Source organism: Drosophila pseudoobscura, chromosome X (genome assembly GCF_009870125.1).
Source record: "Drosophila pseudoobscura strain MV-25-SWS-2005 chromosome X, UCI_Dpse_MV25, whole genome shotgun sequence".
In the NCBI taxonomy this organism is placed as follows: Eukaryota; Metazoa; Arthropoda; class Insecta; order Diptera; family Drosophilidae; genus Drosophila; species Drosophila pseudoobscura.
In genome coordinates, this window is record NC_046683.1 from 10,505,665 (window position 1) to 10,525,767 (window position 20,103).

Consider the following 20,103-nt stretch of genomic DNA (forward strand, 5'->3'; position numbering starts at 1 on the left):
GCAAAAAAGGAGCAGTATTTTTTTTTTAAATTTGTAAAACTATTTAAAAAAAAATTGTTTAAAAATAGGTAAAGGGTGTTTGGCCTAAGTTTACATATTTCTCCATCAGTATAAATTTGATTTTCAATTATTTAACTAATGGCTTAGAAGTTAAAGCACTTTTATGGTCATGTTTAAGAATATGAATTTGAATAGATTCTGTGAAATTTCATTGATCTATCTAGGATTTACACTGTCATCGAATTTCACTCTGTGCATCTGGTAAATATTGACAAGAATTTAAAATGGCATTTAAGGGTATTTAAAAAGATTTTGTAGTCTATGCAAAGTATCCTATTTCCTATGCCAACTCATTGTTTTTAGTTCAACTTTTTCAAATTCGAATAAAATGTAATTCGGTTAATTTATCTTTTAAAAGGCACATATATATGTAAGTAGAGGTATAAAGATTAATTATAAGATTAATTAATAAGATTATTAAGATCTAGATATCTGAAAAATAAACACAGAATCATGAATTACAGACGTACAGTCATGGAAAAAATAATATGAAATGTTACCTCTATAATTTGTCTACAAGCATTTTAGAAAAAGATTATAATAAGAATAAGATTTTGGCAAAAACAGATGGTTTTTTGTATTTTTTTTTAATATATTTGTTAACAAAAAAATGTTCACCGAATAAAATTTAAAAAAATACGCATTATGAGCATTACTTTTTCCATTTCCATTACTACTTCCATCGTACAGAACTTGGGGCATTATTCTTTTCCTGTCTGTTTGATCTCGAGGAGGGGAGGGGCATCGCATCGGGGGTAGAAGGACTTCTGGCGCTCACTGTCACGATCCAGGACGGGCGGCCTGGACCTGTGGGCGGCCGGCGGTGTTAAGGCTAAGAAATGCTCTCTGGGCACCTAGGGAAAAGTGGCAGAGAGCGACGACGGATAAACGTATGTATATTTTCCATCTGATTGGTTTGGTTTTGGTCTTCTGTTAAACGGTGACGACGCTGCGCAGTCGACGCAGGCATTGGCGTTGTCGTCGGCGTCGGCGTTGGCGTTGGCGTTGACTCTGCTGCGCTGTCGACGTCACGAGGGTGAGTGTGAAAAGCGAAATTTTCATTGTCACAGAACACTGCCGGATAGGCAGAGGAGGGAAAACTCATGGAAAACTCTAAAAACAAGGGTAGCAAGAGCAGCAACAGACGCCAACGCTCACTCGCTCTCTCTCTCTCTCTCTCTCGCTCGCTGTCTCTCTTTTTTTCCGACTGTCTGTGTGTCCGTCCTCGTGTCTGTTTTCCCTGTTGGTTCGTATAAATGTCGGAAAATTCTGCTTGTCGGCACAGCTGCTCTGCTCCTCGATGAAAATCTACTCAGGAATTGGACAGGAAGAAAGGAAGAAGGGAACAGAGAGAGCGATAGGAAGGAAGCGAATGAGGATGAGAGCAATATGGGAAAAGAGAGAGAGAGAGAGAGCATATTGACAAATTTAATTTTGTACCAAAAAAGAAAACTACAATAAATGTACCCACACACAGAGATGTACCCAATTGCAGCCCAAGATCATAACATTTCCAATTTGTTCCAACCGCAATTTATTGGAATACATATGAGATTTTGTGTGTACATGTTTTTAGCTTTCTTTTCTGTCAAAGGTCATGCAATCAGAGGCAGTGAAACATCTCATTTCTGTGGAAATTCGTTCTAATAAATAAAGGTAAATAAATAGAGGTATACATAGATATATTTAGACATTCCATTGTAACTGTTACTAAGTGGGGATCTCTGGAACTGCTGGAAACCGAAAAGTCAGCAAAACTTAATGGCAGAGAGTGCCTTTAAGCCGTGGTGCCCATCCTTTGAAGTATCGTATTAATACTGAAAAAATACTAGTAATACTGTAATTAGAAATAAATACTGTACCAGTGCTGGTACCAAATGAATCGAATAGAAGGCAGGATCTAAACAATAGACGATCAACAGGAATTAAAAGGAATTCGATAGAAGAACAGAAGAAAGAAGAGAGTCCAGAATGGTGTAGAAAGAGGATAACAGGAGCAGAGGAAGAGTGGTAGTGTTGCAATTAGATCAGGATGGACCCATTGATCTGTTCCTTGCACCGTCGTTATCACTCTCTTTTCTATGACCTTGCTGGTATGAATGTAAACACATTTCGTACGTCTGCTTCCTCATTTTCACTTTCCAATTTTCTTCCTCTTTGGCTGGCTCTGCCTCCTCTTTGTCTGCTCTTTCGCCATGCCGTCCACTTCGACCTTCCTTCGACTGCTTCATCTTTCACTTCCACATCCACTCCGACCTTCCTCTTTCGCTATAGAGCTAAATCCGATGCGCACCCCGAATAGCCGCAAAAATTCAGAAATATCCGACTGTTACCAACCCAACACAGCCCACACACACACACACACACACGCACACACACACACGCACACATACCCGAATTGTTTTCTATCCCGTTTCTGAATTTCATGTAACCGAACTGTTTTTTCAACCCCAAAAAACGGGACAAGGACAAGGTCGAGGATACGGCATATGTCTGCGTGTGTGTGTGTGTGTGTGTGTGTGCACGATGCGTGTGCGTGCGGCAGGAATATACAGGACCTTACAGCCGGCTCTCGCACTGTCCTGGGCCGTAGCTCTAGCTCTAGCTCTACCTCTAGCCATGATTGAGGGGGGATACTGCGAGAGTTAGACAACAATCGACGAGCCACCACCCACCCCCGAGGACGAAACTGCGACGCACTTTTCAATATCGGGTTGCGATTTTGATTCGGGATAACGGTGAGCATTCCTTTCCATTCCATTCCGTTGCGTTGCGTCGCTACGACGCTACGCCTTCCACCGACGGCATAGAGAATGTCCTCATGTGCAGATTTACCCTCCAACAGTCGGTTCACACTGCCCACCATCCCACATCAACTTCTGGGATGACCCGTAAGGATTTTCCGTTCCGAAAATGTATCAGATATTCCGCCATTCCACACGTTTCTATGCGATGTTTAGCCGATAGGTGTAGAAGGTGTTGTGATCGATCGAGAAAATGGAGGAATGGTGAAATCTCCGTAGAAAAATCGCCATGGCCTACTCCATTTACTAGCCATCTCCATTTCTCTATGTATATCGACTGTTTCCTCAGTCTCGATCTGGCCAGCGAATCGCTTGAATGGCACATGCCATGGTAGAAAAGCGTCGGTGGAAAAGGTGTCGTGTGGCAGTAGTTTGGGCGAGTATCCCGTTTGTCATGCCGCTGCTGCGGATCGAAAATCGGATGTATGTACATATGTATATGATAAACGGGACTTTGTACAGCAGCCACCCCGCCGCACAGCCAGCACTCTCCTCCCCTGCCCTTGGCTTATTTAATTTTTTTTTATTATTATTATTTCATTAGATTGCAACCCTCGTGTGTGTCAACCCCCCTTTCATAACCATACACATGCCCATTCCCCTTTACCCCTCGGCTGCTGTGTTGTCCCGTGCCGGAATAGAGGACCGGGGAGGACGGAAAAGTGCGTATCTGGACGGGATGGGTTCCGTTCCGGAGTCCTGGCTTGGGGTGAGGTGATCTGACGTCACCAAGTGGAATGTCGTTCCGAAATGGTGCAGGTTATGGATCACCTTAATCCTTAATGGATCATATCCCATAGGAGTGATGTCTGAAAGAAGGATCTGTGGTGAAAGGATGCGAAAGGGTATAGGTATGTATGAGTATGTCCAGAACTGAACACAGGGGCAACGTGTGCCTTTGATTAGTTTTATTCCTCGTATTCTGCTTTTCCCGTTTCATCTGCTTATTGGAACTTGTATCCTTTCTCTTCTTGTTCTAACAGTTCTTCATTCTCGCCTTCTGCTTCATTTCCTTCACTTCCTCACCTTCACCTTCCTGGTGCGATGACCTCAATGCGTTTTTAATAAGTTCTGCCTCCGACACCGCCAGTTCTCCCGAACTCGGTCTAGGCTGATTGGATGATGATAATCTCACGGCAGGACCCTTGCTCCACTCTCCCCATTCTCTCTCTCTCTCTCTCTCTCTGTCCATGGCAGAAGAAGAAAGCGCATGCGGCATGCAACATGCATCCTGCGCGGCCAGTCAGCGAAAGTGCCTGCCAGTCGCACTCTCCCTTGGGGCCAGGTCAGCACCCGTGCCGTGCCTCAACTGGACTGAACCCTATCATCGGCAATCGGGGATCGTGGATCGAGGATCGAGGATCGAGGATCGGCGATCCTTGATCTCCTCCATCGTCATCAGGTGCACCTGCTGCTGCCGCTGCCCGTGTTTGTTGGTTTTTCTTTCATTTAGCAGCTCCCCCGTTTTGGATTCTTCTCGTTGCCTTATTATTTTGGCCATCAAAGGGGTATTACCGTTATAGCCAGAGCTGTGCCACCACCACAGAAGAAAGCATTGCAAAGGACATTCAAATATATTTAAATTTATGGAAACTTTACAAATTTTGCCTAAATCGTAATCGCAAGAATATTGCGAAAACTGGAGCAGGGCTGATCTGATCTGAAGAATGCATCTGCAAAGGGTATCCAGAAGATTCGGTCTCTCTCTCTCTCTCTCGGTGCTGTTCCCCCATTTCTTGGTTAACGGTGAACGATGAACGGTGAATGGTTAACGGGAATGCAGTTGAGGGTGTGACTCAGAGAGGGGGCAAAGGCAGAGACAGAGGCAGAGGCAGAGCTGTTGCAATAGATGCTGCTGCTGCCTGACCCTAACCCATTCCCCTACCATTCTCCTGGCACCATTCCCTGGCAATGCACCGAACGGGCCGTGCCATGTCATGCTCTCCTTCCCTCCACTTCCCACCCCACCCGTCGGCGGTGCCATTCGATACTCGTAATCTTGACTCTTCTCATAATTATCATATCAACAACGACAACAACCAGCTCAAAGAAGAAGGGGGGAATGAAGGATAAAGGATTGCATTTCGCCAAGGTGGTAGGTGCCGTGCCACGAGAGGCAGCAAGGAGACGGTGGACGGGGGATGGGGGGGGAAATGCAGGACCAAGTCGCGTGCCCATTTGCCGGTGGATGGCCAGCCAGCCACAACCCCTCTCTGCTGTGTGCACTGTTGCATCGTTGCAGACTCCCTCTTTCTCTTTCTCTTTCTTCTTCTTCAGTAGAGAGAAACGCGTGTGCCACATGGCTCCTGCCTCTGCCTCTGCCTGTGCCCCTACCCCTGCCCCTACCCTTGTGCAGTGCAGGCAGGATCTTGTGCAATCTGATCTGCCTGCATCGCGTTGTCGCTTTGCATATTGTGGTCCCAAGTTGCAGGTTCCATGTTGCAGGTTGCAGGCTGGACGGTTCCCCGACGTTTACCAGCTCGTCCCAAGTGTCTTAATCAGCGCTTAATGAGTTGTGATTGCGTAATCGGAGAGGACTCCGAGAGCACACGGGACAGCGAGAGGTGGGGGATGTGGCAGCCCCAACAGCAGATGGTTTACCTGTTGAGGCTGCTGTGCGGTTGTTGGTGCTCGCCCCAAATATAGCAATTATGAGAAGTCGCAGCTCCGACATCCTGCCCCCAAGAGGGAGGTGTGGCCCGATAATGTTGTCAGCTCAATTACAAGAAACTGACGGCCCCTCCTCTACCCTTCCCCCCCTTTCCCCCTGTTCAAGGAGCTGTGGAGCAACAAAAAGAATGCAACGCGAAAGGAAAAAAATGGAAACGGGAAACGCAGCGCAAATGAAAACATAAAATTTCAATATTCCAGCATGAACAAACAAAAATAAAGGATAAAGGATAAAGACTACAAATTGGTGGGTAGGACTAGTGCCAGCAGAGACTAGGGCTACGAAGGGCTGGGGGCCCTGGAATTGCCTGGAATCATCTCTCAAGTGGCAGCAAAGCCCCTACAAATGCAGAAACAAGTAGACAGAACCCCTGGTACCCTGGTTATTTATGGGAAAATCGATTCTCAGGGAAACGATACAAAAAGATTCGATTCAAAGGGCAATTGATTGAACGGGAACAGCTGTTGATAAAAGAATTCCAGGATAGCGAAAATATAAGCCACAGACACCATTGAAAGCTTTCCAATGTTAAAAGAGTGTTAGGGAATCGATGGATGGGGAATCTATTAATTAACAAACTAGTAGAGCAATTCTGGAAGGAAGAATTGGAATAGGAAGGCAACTTATTGGAAGAGGAGTCATTGATACAGGTCTGATATATGGGGGGTACCTATAGATGGAATACCGGAAACGGTATGAACGGATTTCAGCAGAAAGGGTAAACAGTAACGGCCCTCGAAAAGCGGTCGAATGGAAAGAGGAACAATGGAAGGAGACATTCTTGATTCGGAACGATGGGAAGACTAAAGTGCGGGACAGGGAATGGTAAGGATTGAAATCATGTAGGGAAGGCTGTATAGGCAAAAGATCATACATATGCATGTGCTCACCGATAAAGCAGATTCCTTACTTATACAGGATCGGATCCACTGATGCCCGGATTGCCAGCCCAACATTTTGAGTATCTCTCGCCTGATTGAAAGTCCAGTGCTGTCGCCACCTCAGGCACCTCAGGCACCTCAGGCACCGCAAACCGGTCAGTCATCAGCGCTTTGGGGTGTCATCGGCAGATTGCAGTTGCAGCCTTGTTACGTGTATGATCCCCTCAATAAAAAGTTTATTATTTATTATAAAAACAATCAGCAACTGAAAATTGAAACGACTTGCGCCGAAGGAGACGGAGGGACCGGGACCGGGACCGGGACCGGGACCAGGGCAGTTATTGGCGCGAGATCAAGGGAGAAGCACCGGGATAGTCCCTGACCATCTGCAGGCCACCCAGGACCATGCTTTGGGGTATCCTTTGGCCGGGTCCGGCCTCGTCGTGCTCATTAACGCCGCGAATTAACGGGCATTTAGCCACAAAACAAAAGGTGAACAAAATGTCCCTGGCACTGCCACTGGCAGAACACCAACGAAGCAGCAATAGCCTGGGTGGGGTATGGGGCATGGGGCATGCAGCTGAGGCAGGCTCGTCTTGCATGTCTGGCGGCCATAAAAAAATGCATATTTAAAATGCATAACAATGAGAAAGCAGCACGCAAAACTTTTACGGCCAGCGCTAGGATCGGCTTGGAGCGGAGCGGAGGGGATCGGATCAAGGAATCGGAACGCGGATATGCACCCACATAGGAGTGCCAGTTGCTCGAGGGTAAACCGCTGAGCAAACAGCCACAACACCACCACCAAAAAAAAAAAAACAAAAAACGAAAAACGAAAAACAAATGCAGCAGCAAAAATTAAGCTGGAATTTTGAGTGGCACGCGCCGTTCGCGATCCACGAGCCATGATCCACGATCCTCGATCCCCGAGCCACGATCCACGATCCTCGATCACCGAACCTCCTTCACTGCACTGCTTATCCTTAATTTTGTTGGCTCTTCTCCTGCTGTCCGGCTGTCGTCTGGCTACTGCTCTCTCCCTGTCCTGCTCCTTGCTCTCCTTGTGGGACAGGTGCAAAAAACTCTTCTTTTTTTTCCGTTTGTATTTTTGTTTTTCTTTTCTTTGTGTGTGTTTTTCAGACACACACAGACACAGAGACAGAGACATGTACAGTTCTACATCCCTGATCGTGGCTGCCCTTGTGCCGGGCTCTGCATTAATTCGCTTCTTTATTTTTCGGTAATTGCCGAAAAGGTTCCGAATGAACGAGCGAATCCTCGTGCTCATACACCCTGGCCAATGTCCCATGTCCCTGCTATTCGTGCTCTGATCCAGCGTCAGCCGGATTATAGCGACCAGACCACACCATCCTATACATATATGTACATATATGCACTACCATACTATACCCATACCCCTGCCCAAAACATCCAAAGCCGACTCTTACTGTCCCGTCCCGTCCTGTTCAGTTCAGTTCTGTTCTGTTCTGGGGCTGATCCTTTGCGCTTGATTACGATTTTTGGGGCACTTCCCATTTCTCAAAAGTCACCTCTGCAGCCGTGCGATCATTGACTCTTGTCAGGCAATGAACAGGCACTCACGCACACACTAGTGTGCAGTGTGTCCTGGATGTTTCTGGATGCCTTTAAGTTTGTAGTCTTTTCGTTGGGACCTATTTGGTATTTTACTTTGATTTTTCTATAAAACCCAAAAAATTTGAATCTTAAAAAATGTTGAAAATTACATAACACTGAGAGCAATGGAGGACAGGGACATATGTCCATATCCAGCAGACGCTAGAACGTTAGGATGACATGTTTCTTGAAGTTTTGGGCGCCATTCGAGAGCCACAGCAGATGCAGGGCATCTTCCTGGTCCAGTCCAGTTCTCCCTTTCGATTTTGGCTAATTTTGAATAACAAAAGGCCCTAAAATTGTAGCCTGATCCGTCTATACAAACCATATTTCCATATCCATTGTGCGGATCGCAGCGGCCGTCTTGGGATGCTGTGCGTCCGCCACTTCTCACGCTGACCAGTCCAGTCCACGTCCACTTCGACTGACCGCCCAGTCTGGCCCGTGTCCAGGTCCAGGTCCAGTCCCAGTCCCAGTCCGATCTGGTCCTGCCCTCGACCGGACAGCTGTGTCGCTGCCCAAAAAGCTGCGAAACTAGAAAAAGCTTATTGTTATTTGATTCCTTTGTTGTCCCCACAATAGCCACCAATGATCATAGTCCTTTGGACATCTTGGACATTTGGGTGCTGTGCTCTGGGCGGGTACAAAAATAAGAATAGAACAGGGTCGGTCCGGACCGGACCGGAGTGGACCAGACCAGAACGTTTCCAACTGGTTCGAAGGTAGGACTCTTTGAATGGAGCAATCTTTAAGCTTATTCTGCTCTTAGAAAATATGATCTATTCGAAGTAGGGGGAAATGTTCCCACAGTTACAATTCCCATCGGAAGTCAAATGCTGGTCAGTCCTGGCTGATCTCCACAAACAGATCTGACAGATTATATCTGAAATATAGAAGCTAGTTAAGATTTTGGAACGTCCTTCTACAGCAAGATGACTTTATGAGAGACTTTATGGATTGAACAAAATAGATCATCGAACAGCGGAACTATATGACAAAACTTATCTCCTTTCAGTAAGAAATAATCCTTCAATGTACAAGATATTGTTATTTATCATCTCTAAATGTCCTTTCCATTCGACCCTTGAAAGTAGTTAGTGGGTTTAGTGGAATAGGATTATTTGTTGAACCATTCCTTGGCGTCTGACAGATATAGGACCCTATTGATGGCCACTTTACGTTTGTTGATGAGTATATGTATAAAGCTCCTAGCATATGAGTCCAATTCATTTATCTCTGATACTTATGATAATAGTGATTATTTCTTAAGTCCCTATCAAATCAGGCTTGGCCAATATGATGGCCATTTTTGAATGTTTTGTACAGTCTCATTTAATAAATGCGTTCCGATAATTGCCATTTCGAGTGCCACATGATGTTCCCGATGTACTTAGAAGACATCTCGAGTTGATATCAAATCAATAACATCTGCATTATCAATTGTTGTAATTGTGTAAAAACCTAAAATACTCGTAAGCATGATAGTAGAATCCCAACCAATCGTAGACTATATTCCGCTTCCAGGGTTTTTTTTTTGCATATTAGCTCAAAAATTGTATGCATAATCTGCGTTTTTTTTTCATAAAAACTAGAACTCTGACTTGGAGGGCTGAAAATTTCTAAATTCGATCAGCTGAAACACTTAAACACACTTAATTTTGCTTGTATTTAATTTAAAAAAAACGGTCAAAAATATTGTATACGTGCACAGGTGTCGCTTTTGATAACTACATAAAATGTAGTTCTTATGTAGCAAATGTGTAGTTAGCGTGTCGTTACCACGATTTTATACCTAACGGCGTTGAACTGTTTAAATAGAGGGGGCTTAAGTGAGTTAAGTTATTGTGTTTCATCAATCTATTAAACTTAATTTTCAATGTTATATAGAAATCCAATAAAAACAAGAGTTTAAATTAAGCCAGTCAAGTAGAAAATTGATTCATTAATCGGATAAAATTATGTGGGCAGAACTCAGAGATCTATATAGCTGAGAATTTTTGACGGAAGAAAGAATAACCAGGAATTAGTCGTCATAACCGGTTGACAACAATGATTACCGGCAACACTAATTTTCATACCCTAGGGAAGAGGATATTATAGAGTTAAGAAAATGTTTGTCATCCCAAGCTCAGTAGGTATGAGGATCGAGGTAAATATATACAAAATGCTAATAAATAATAAATATGTCTAAAACGTATCAATTTGAGAAAAGGTCTTTATAAATTACGTTTTATCTTCATATCAAATTAACGAAATAGGGTATAAAAGTGCCTATACACGCAACCTGTCTTCAAATACCAGCAACATTGCGACTGTTTTTTTGGTTGACCTTTTTTGTTTAAACCTTGCTTACTAAAAACTAGCCAATCTTGTAGAAAATGTTTTCATTAATGGCCTGAAATTATACGGGAAAAGCTAAAGGTTTTAGTTAGGCAGCATTATTCAACGGTATAAAAAAATTGAGCAATTGGAATAATTTTTCTCTTACGTATTTTTGTGTGACCTATTTCGCAAAATCCTTGTTTTGTTTGAACTCTTTCGCTAAAACCTTTTTTAAACAAGATCCAACAAAAGCAAGTATTTAGAGTAAGCCAGTTAAGTGAAAAATTGATTCATCAGTCGTATAAAATTATGTGGGCATGGCTAAATATTCTATATAGCTGAGAATATTCCACGGACGATCAAAAACGAGCAATATGTAAAAAAGAATTTGAATTCGTCAGTACATTTACGGTATATTTCTGAGGGTCGGTCACACTGGATCAGCTGTTTCCCTGCTTGCACAACTTTTGCGGTGTTTTGTTGCAATTTTAGCCGTTTTTTCTATATAAAATCAAATTATTGACTCAAAATGCGCCTCACCAATGTCCTATTCAAGAAGGTGAAGAGCAAGTAAGTATGTTTACCTGAGAGACAGGGATAATTGGGTAATTTGTTGTCTGGTGTGTTGTGTTCCCGTAGACGCATCATGGTCGTGCTGGAGAGCGTGGTCAGCGGGCATCAGTACAATGCGTTCCGCGAACGCCTGGCCGAGAAGATCGAGGTGATACGCTTCGATCCGTACAGTGAGTATATATATATGGACAGCTGAAATAGAAATTTTTTCTCATCCGACTTATCTCCGCAGTTCAACAGGATAGCCTCTACCGCGAGCGCAAGAGAATCCGCAGCGCCTGAACATGTAGAATAAATAAATGTTACACCACACAAACACACGCAAATGTTGCATCCCTTGGATTATTTATTTGTTCTTTTAATTAATGTTCTTGTTAATTTTCATGCTGTTGGCGCTGCCCTAGGACTCGACACATAACATTAAAGACACTGCGGGCTAACAAAAATTACAAATGGTGAACAGAACAGGGAATATCTTAGATTACTAGGACTCGACTCTCGCTTTGGGTTCGTTTATTTTGAGGGGGGAAGAATTCCCGAGCCTATACTTTTTTGAAGGGCTTCTCAACCATAAGGATTCCGCGCTCCCAGAGGGCTTCGACAAACTCCAAGCGGTCTTCATCGTTTCCCATCGGGGGTAGATCTTTGATCTTTGTATAATCGGGATAGGCATGAATTAGCGTCTCAATAACAGTACCATGGAACGGTTCCAGCTCAAAGAAGTTTGGCTCATATTTACAATACTCCAAACCATTGTCCGTGTAGTAGTAGCAGCGCAGGACACCCTCGTCGACCGTCAGGCGTACGATATTGGCACGCAGCAGACGCACTGCCGTCCCCTCTGCGAGTTCGTAATCAAGTGAGCAATGGCCATTCCTATCGGCGGTAGCCTGTGCACCGAATACAGTGCGTTTCAACTCCTGGGGCGCAATGGTGGGTGGCAGGGCCTCGTGCTGGAATTTTATGGCCAATTGGTCCAAGGCCCGATCGATCTGACCCTCGGTGGGCACCAGACGCTGTGCTAGATTCTGGATATGCTGTATCAACTTTTGGCGATGCACGCCGTTCCATTCGGCGTTGGCCACGCCAAGGTTCTGAAAGATGTCCAGCGGAAGCCCCTTGCGCAGCTTCAAGGTCTGCTCGACACTCTCCTTAACAACCAGGGGCATGAGCTTCTCCATCAGATTGGCGTACGATTGCTGCTGGTAGGCGCTGAGGGTAATGTGCAGCGAATGGGAGTCCTTCTCTGTGATGGCCTGGTGGATCCAGCCGCGTGGGAAGTATAAGAGATCGCCGGGCATCAGTACTATATCCATTATGGGATCGCCCAATTCGGTCTGGCTGAGGTTGCCCGACGATTCACGGGGCAGTTCTTTGGTGGGGGCGTAGATGCGCCAGCGCTTCTTGCCCTCCACCTGGAGAACAAAGGCTTCAATATCATCGTAATGCGGTGCGAATCCCTGGCTCTCGGGGGGCGTCAGGTAGACATTGGCCCCCACCAGGCAATGGAAAAACTCCTGCAGCTTGACGCACAACTGCCTCAGCTGGACAAGGTAGCTGGAGGGATTCAGGATACGGATGCTGCAGCCGCGTTGATAGTGGGCCCAAACGCTAGGGGGCAAGGCACGACCGTCAGGGTTCAAGGTCTTCCGCACGCCGTCCTCATAGCTGGTTACATCGATGTTGGTGGTATACTCCACGTGGTTCTGGATCAGCATTTGGTCGATCATCTTGAACGATATTAGATTGGAGAATCCACCTGAGGTCGTTGTTTTCACTCTAAATGGACTCTTCTCCCAGTGGTCACGCAAGAAAGTGGCCATCGTCATCGGAGCAATGAGCTGAGCCAGGGTCCGCTTTCCCACTTCAATGCTGTTTTCCTTGTGCACTTCATGGCATGGCTCCAGGCGGTTTACGGCCTGACCAGCGCCAGCCTCTGCTCCTACATCACCTCCGGGTTGAACAGATTTAATTAAACCGATTTTAACTCTGCATAACATGCTGTCCCCTGGTTCCTTCTTGATCGACTGTGGGGACAGCAACGCGCGGTTAGGCGACGCCACCTCCACCTTGACTGGAACCGTATTCTTTTTGCTGGGCAGCGGACATGACCTACGTTGGAGGGGGCAGGAGGGCGCCTTTGGCTGCTGTATCGACCTGGCAGCCGATGTCGACTGGCCGACTGGAGTGGATGAAGTACGCTTGGCGCCGATGGGCTTGCTGCCCTCCGCATCATCGTTGCGACGCTTCAGTGACTCACGAGTATTAGCCGGAGTTTCTGGCGAGGATTGAGACGAGTGGCTGTTCAGCGTGTATTCCTCGCCACTCTCGGACGAATCATACAACTCACCACTGCTGTCGGTGCTGTCGTCCTCCTCGTCTTCGCCGCTGCTGCTGCTGCCGTTGTCGCCGTCGCTGTAGCTACCGTTCTTCTTTGGCGGACCCTTCTGCTTTCCGCCATTTTTGGAGGCCAAGTTCCTGTTGTTGTTTTTGGCGGCACCATTTTTGTCGGAATTCTTTGTTCCTTTTTGTACATCATTCTTTGAGGTTGTGGAGCCGCGATAGGCGGCAAAGGCCGAAACCTTTTTATTCTTGTCGGACATCTTTAAACTGTTATAATCTACAATCAGTCGATTGTCAAATACCAGTTACATCAAATCGCTTGTTCCACAAAAATAGAATACTTAATTTCACCGAAAATTATATTTTAACCTCTGGCTGGTTTTGGCAAGTTTTCGTTTCTTCGGATTTTTTTGAAAATGAGACGGTATATTTCGGTATATTTCTGAGGGTCACACTCACACTCCTGCAACGAAAAAATGAGTCGTCATTTTGAATGGGCTGTAAAAAAGGGTATGGACAGCAGGCAAAAACAGCCAAGGCAAGTTGCAAGGTTCCTACGAACCTCACCTCGCGTGTGAAGACAATATACCTAGAAGACAAGGTATATAAGGCAAAGGGGGGAGTTTTACCTTGCGCGCGTTGCACTTTCAGTTCCGTTTTGGCTGTTGTCCATACCCTCTTTCTCATCCCATTCATGTAGCACGTGTGTAGTAGCCGTGTAGAGCTGCCAAGTAACATGTAATAAACTGAGCAAAATGTAAACATTTTAGAAATTCAGAAATTCCAATTTTTTGAACCGATCGGGTGGGGTGCTGCGCGTCGTTGCAAAGTAAATAAAACAAATTTGGTAACGCCCTTCTACAGAAAGACGATAATAGGTACAAGTTATCCGCCCTGATGTTGCGTTTCTTTATGGATTGAACAAAATAGATCATCGAACAGCGGAACTATATGACAAAACTTATCTCCTTTCAGTAAGAAATAATCCTTCAATGTACAAGATATTGTTATTTATCAACTCTAAATGTCCTTTCTATTCGACCCTTGAAAGTATTTAGTGGGTTTAGTGGAATAGGATTATTTGTTGAACCATTCCTTGGCGTCTGACAGATATAGGACCCTATTGATGGCCACTTTACGTTTGTTGATGAGTATACATATGTATAAAGCTCCTAGCATATGAGTCCAATTCATTTATCTCTGATACTTATGATAATAGTGATTATTTCTTAAGTCCCTATCAAATCAGGCTTGGCCAATATGATGGCCATTTTTGAATGTTTTGTACAGTCTCATTTAATAAATGCGTTCCGATAATTGCCATTTCGAGTGCCACATGATGTTCCCGATGTACTTAGAAGACATCTCGAGTTGATATCAAATCAATAACATCTGCATTATCAATTGTTGTAATTGTGTAAAAACCTAAAATACTCGTAAGCATGATAGTAGAATCCCAACCAATCGTAGACTATATTCCGCTTCCAGGGTTTTTTTTTGCATATTAGCTCAGAAATTGTATGCATAATCTGCGTTTTTTTTCATAAAAACTAGAACTCTGACTTGGAGGGCTGAAAATTTCTAAATTCGATCAGCTGAAACACTTAAACACACTTAATTTTTCTTGCACAGGTGTCGCTTTTGATAACTACATAAAATGTAGTTCTTATGTAGCAAATGTGTAGTTAGCGTGTCGTTACCACGATCTTATACCTAACGGCGTTGAACTGTTTAAATAGAGGGGGCTTAAGTGAGTTAAGTTATTGTGTTTCATCAATCTATTAAACTTAATTTTCAATGTTATATAGAAATCCAATAAAAACAAGAGTTTAAATTAAGCCAGTCAAGTAGAAAATTGATTCATTAATCGGATAAAATTATGTGGGCAGAACTCAGAGATCTATATAGCTGGGAATTTTCGACGGAAGAAAGAATAACCAGGAATTAGTCGTCATAACCGGTTGACAACAATGATTACCGGCAACACTAATTTTCATACCCTAGGGAAGAGGATATTATAGAGTTTAGAAAATGTTTGTCATCCCAAGCTCAGAAGGTATGAGTGCTAATAAATAATGAATATGTCTGAAACGTATCAATTTCAGAAAAGGTCTTTATAAATTACGTTTTATCTTCATATCAAATTAACGAAATAGGGTATAAAAGTGCCTATACACGCAACCTGTCTTCAAATACCAGCAACATTGCGACTGTTTTTTTGGTTGACCTTTTTTGTTTAAACCTTGCTGCAGTCAAAATACAATAAATGGGAGTACTAAAAACTAGCCAATCTTGTAGAAAATGTTTTCATTAATGGCCTGAAATTATACGGGAAAAGCTAAAGGTTTTAGTTAGGCAGCATTATTCAACGGTATAAAAAAATTGAGCAATTGGAATAATTTTAGCCGTTTTTTCTATATAAAATCAAATTATTGACTCAAAATGCGCCTCACCAATGTCCTATTCAAGAAGGTGAAGAGCAAGTAAGTATGTTTACCTGAGAGACAGGGATAATTGGGTAATTTGTTGTCTGGTGTGTTGTGTTCCCGTAGACGCATCATGGTCGTGCTGGAGAGCGTGGTCAGCGGGCATCAGTACAATGCGTTCCGCGAACGCCTGGCCGAGAAGATCGAGGTGATACGCTTCGATCCGTACAGTGAGTATATATATATGGACAGCTGAAATAGAAATTTTTTCTCATCCGACTTATCTCCGCAGTTCAACAGGATAGCCTCTACCGCGAGCGCAAGAGAATCCGCAGCGCCTGAACATGTAGAATAAATAAATGTTACACCACACAAACACACGCAAATGTTGCATCCCTTGGATTATTTATTTGTTCTTTTAATTAATGTTCTTGTTAATTTTCATGCTGTTGGCGCTGCCCTAGGACTCGACACATAACATTAAAGACACTGCGGGCTAACAAAAATTACAAATGGTGAACAGAACAGGGAATATCTTAGATTACTAGGACTAGACTCTCGCTTTGGGTTCGTTTATTTTGAGGGGGGAAGAATTCCCGAGCCTATACTTTTTTGAAGGGCTTCTCAACCATAAGGATTCCGCGCTCCCAGAGGGCTTCGACAAACTCCAAGCGGTCTTCATCGTTTCCCATCGGGGGTAGATCTTTGATCTTTGTATAATCGGGATAGGCATGAATTAGCGTCTCAATAACAGTACCATGGAACGGTTCCAGCTCAAAGAAGTTTGGCTCATATTTACAATACTCCAAACCATTGTCCGTGTAGTAGTAGCAGCGCAGGACACCCTCGTCGACCGTCAGGCGTACGATATTGGCACGCAGCAGACGCACTGCCGTCCCCTCTGCGAGTTCGTAATCAAGTGAGCAATGGCCATTCCTATCGGCGGTAGCCTGTGCACCGAATACAGTGCGTTTCAACTCCTGGGGCGCAATGGTGGGTGGCAGGGCCTCGTGCTGGAATTTTATGGCCAATTGGTCCAAGGCCCGATCGATCTGACCCTCGGTGGGCACCAGACGCTGTGCTAGATTCTGGATATGCTGTATCAACTTTTGGCGATGCACGCCGTTCCATTCGGCGTTGGCCACGCCAAGGTTCTGAAAGATGTCCAGTGGAAACCCCTTGCGCAGCTTCAAGGTGTGCTCGACACTCTCCTTAACAACCAGGGGCATGAGCTTCTCCATCAGATTGGCGTACGATTGCTGCTGGTAGGCGCTGAGGGTAATGTGCAGCGAATGGGAGTCCTTCTCTGTGATGGCCTGGTGGATCCAGCCGCGTGGGAAGTATAAGAGATCGCCGGGCATCAGTACTATATCCATTATGGGATCGCCCAATTCGGTCTGGCTGAGGTTGCCCGACGATTCACGGGGCAGTTCTTTGGTGGGGGCGTAGATGCGCCAGCGCTTCTTGCCCTCCACCTGGAGAACAAAGGCTTCAATATCATCGTAATGCGGTGCGAATCCCTGGCTCTCGGGGGGCGTCAGGTAGACATTGGCCCCCACCAGGCAATGGAAAAACTCCTGCAGCTTGACGCACAACTGCCTCAGCTGGACAAGGTAGCTGGAGGGATTCAGGATACGGATGCTGCAGCCGCGTTGATAGTGGGCCCAAACGCTAGGGGGCAAGGCACGACCGTCAGGGTTCAAGGTCTTCCGCACGCCGTCCTCATAGCTTGTTACATCGATGTTGGTGGTATACTCCACGTGGTTCTGGATCAGCATTTTGTCGATCATCTTGAACGATATTAGATTGGAGAATCCACCTGAGGTCGTTGTTATCACTCTAAATGGACTCTTTTCCCAGTGGTCACGCAAAAAAGTGGCCATAGTCATCGGAGCAATGAGCTGAGCCAGGGTCCGCTTTCCCACTTCAATGCTGTTTTCCTTGTGCACTTCATGGCATGGCTCCAGGCGGTTTACGGCCTGACCAGCGCCAGCCTCTGCTCCTACATCACCTCCGGGTTGAACAGATTTAATTACACCGATTTTAATTCTGCAAAACATGCTGTCCCCTGGTTCCATCTCGATCGACTGTGGGGACAGCAACGCGCGGTTTGGCGTCGCCACCTCCACCTTGACTGGAACCGTATTCTTCTTGCTGGCAGCCGATGTCGACTGGCCGACTGGAGTGGATGAAGTACGCTTGGCGCCGATGGGCTTGCTGCCCTCCGCCTCATAGTTGCGACGCTTCAGTGACTCACGAGTATTAGCCGGAGTTTCTGGCGAGGATTGAGACGAGTGGCTGTTCAGCGTGTATTCCTCGCCACTCTCGGACGAATCATACAATTCACCACTGCTGTCGGTGCTGTCGTCCTCCTCGTCTTTCTGGCCGACTGGAGTGGATGAAGTACGCTTGGCGCCGATGGGCTTGCTGCCCTCCGCCTCATCGTTGCGACGCTTCAGTGACTCACGAGTATTAGCCGGAGTTTCTGGCGAGGATTGAGACGAGTGGCTGTTCAGCGTGTATTCCTCGCCACTCTCGGACGAATCATACAATTCACCACTGCTGTCGGTGCTGTCGTCCTCCTCGTCTTTCTGGCCGACTGGAGTGGATGAAGTACGCTTGGCGCCGATGGGCTTGCTGCCCTCCGCCTCATCGTTGCGACGCTTCAGTGACTCACGAGTATTAGCCGGAGTTTCTGGCGAGGATTGATACGAGTGGCTGTTCAGCGTGTATTCCTCGCCACTCTCGGACGAATCATACAATTCACCACTGCTGTCGGTGCTGTCGTCCTCCTCGTCTTTCTGGCCGACTGGAGTGGATGAAGTACGCTTGGCGCCGATGGGCTTGCTGCCCTCCGCCTCATCGTTGCGACGGTTCAGTGACTCACGAGTATTAGCCGGAGTTTCTGGCGAGGATTGAGACGAGTGGCTGTTCAGCGTGTATTCCTCGCCACTCTCGGACGAATCATACAATTCACCATTGCTGTCGGTGCTGTCGTCCTCCTCGTCTTTCTGGCCGACTGGAGTGGATGAAGTACGCTTGGCGCCGATGGGCTTGCTGCCCTCCGCCTCATCGTTGCGACGGTTCAGTGACTCACGAGTATTAGCCGGAGTTTCTGGCGAGGATTGAGACGAGTGGCTGTTCAGCGTGTATTCCTCGCCACTCTCGGACGAATCATACAATTCACCATTGCTGTCGGTGCTGTCGTCCTCCTCGTCTTTCTGGCCGACTGGAGTGGATGAAGTACGCTTGGCGCCGATGGGCTTGCTGCCCTCCGCCTCATCGTTGCGACGCTTCAGTGACTCACGAGTATAAGCCGGAGTTTCTGGCGAGGATTGAGACGAGTGGTTGTTCAGCGTGTATTCCTCGCCACTCTCGGAGGAATCATACAACTCACCTCTGCTGTCGGTGCTGTCGTCCTCCTCGTCTTCGCCGCTGCTGCTGCTGCTGCCGTTGTCGCCGTCGCTATAGCTACCGCTCCTTTTTAGCGGACCCTTCAGCTTTCCCCCATTTTTGGAGGCCAAGTTCCTGTTGTTATTTTTGGCGGCACCATTTTTGTCGAAATTCTTTGTTCCTTTTTGTACATAATTTTTTGAGGTTGCGGAGCCGCGATAGGCGGCAAAGACCGAAACCTTTTTATTCTTGTCGAACATCTTTAAACTGTTATAATCTACAATCAGTCGATTGTCAAATACCAGTTACATCAAATCGCTTGTTCCACAAAAATAGAAGACTTAATTTTCACCGCAAAATTATATTTTAACCTCTGGCTGGTTTTGGCAAGCTTTCGTTTCTTCGGAATTTTTTTTAAAAAGAGGCGGTATATTTCGGTATATTTCTGAGGGTCACAGTCACACTCCTGTAACGAAAAAATGAGTCGTCATTTTGAATGGGCTGTAAAAAAGGGTATGGACAGCAGGCAAAAACAGCCAAGGCAAGTTGCTAGTTCCTAAGAACCTCACCTCGCGTGTGAAGACAATATACCTAGAAGACAAGGTATATAAGGCAAAGGGGGGAGTTTTACCTTGCGCGCGTTGCACTTTCAGTTCCGTTTTGGCTGTTGTCCATACCCTCTTTCTCATCCCATTCATGTAGCACGTGTGTAGTAGCCGTGTAGAGCTGCCAAGTAACATGTAATAAACTGAGCAAAATGTAAACATTTTAGAAATTCAAAAATTCCAATTTTTTTGAACCGATCGGGTGGGGTGCTGCGCGTCGTTGCAAAGTAAATAAAACAAATTTGGTAACGCCCTTCTACAGAAAGACTATAATAGGTACAAGTTATCCGCCCTGATGTTGCGTCTCTTTATGGATTGAACAAAATAGATCATCGAACAGCTAGCGGAACTATATGACAAAACTTATCTCCTTTCAGTAAGAAATAATCC

At 45.6% G+C, this 20,103-nt stretch overlaps 3 protein-coding genes across 6 annotated transcripts; 2 read left to right on the forward strand and 1 right to left on the reverse strand.

The window, feature by feature from the left end:
- Positions 1–10,811: 10,811 nt before the first annotated feature.
- On the forward strand, positions 10,812–11,272 carry LOC4814771 (39S ribosomal protein L33, mitochondrial). Its single transcript, XM_001354923.3, has 3 exons — positions 10,812–10,943; positions 11,013–11,116; positions 11,179–11,272. The coding sequence occupies exons 1-3, from the start codon at positions 10,903–10,905 to the stop codon at positions 11,226–11,228; spliced, it is 195 nt and encodes a 64-aa protein (XP_001354959.1). The 5' UTR covers positions 10,812–10,902; the 3' UTR covers positions 11,229–11,272.
- LOC6903978 (39S ribosomal protein L33, mitochondrial) lies at positions 10,812–16,101 on the forward strand. Of its 2 annotated transcripts, XM_033385605.1 has the most exons (4): positions 10,812–10,883; positions 15,713–15,772; positions 15,842–15,945; positions 16,008–16,101. In XM_033385605.1, exons 2-4 carry the CDS (start codon positions 15,732–15,734, stop codon positions 16,055–16,057), a joined length of 195 nt encoding a protein of 64 aa, XP_033241496.1. In that variant the 5' UTR covers positions 10,812–10,883; positions 15,713–15,731; the 3' UTR covers positions 16,058–16,101. The 2 variants fall into 2 exon arrangements, with proteins under 2 accessions (XP_033241496.1, XP_033241495.1); XM_033385604.1 differs by lacking the exon at positions 10,812–10,883 and having other exon boundaries at positions 15,522–15,772.
- Positions 11,271–19,565, reverse strand: LOC26533390 (bifunctional lysine-specific demethylase and histidyl-hydroxylase NO66). Of its 3 annotated transcripts, XM_033385598.1 has the most exons (3): positions 19,113–19,564; positions 17,882–19,040; positions 11,271–13,115 (listed from the first exon to the last, which is right to left on the reverse strand). In XM_033385598.1, exons 1-3 carry the CDS (start codon positions 19,366–19,368, stop codon positions 11,489–11,491), a joined length of 3,042 nt encoding a protein of 1,013 aa, XP_033241489.1. In that variant the 5' UTR covers positions 19,369–19,564; the 3' UTR covers positions 11,271–11,488. The 3 variants fall into 3 exon arrangements, with proteins under 3 accessions (XP_033241489.1, XP_033241488.1, XP_015035127.2); XM_033385597.1 differs by having other exon boundaries at positions 17,882–19,565; XM_015179641.2 differs by lacking the exons at positions 17,882–19,040; positions 19,113–19,564 and adding an exon at positions 13,297–13,717 and having other exon boundaries at positions 11,271–13,224.
- Positions 19,566–20,103: the final 538 nt, after the last annotated feature.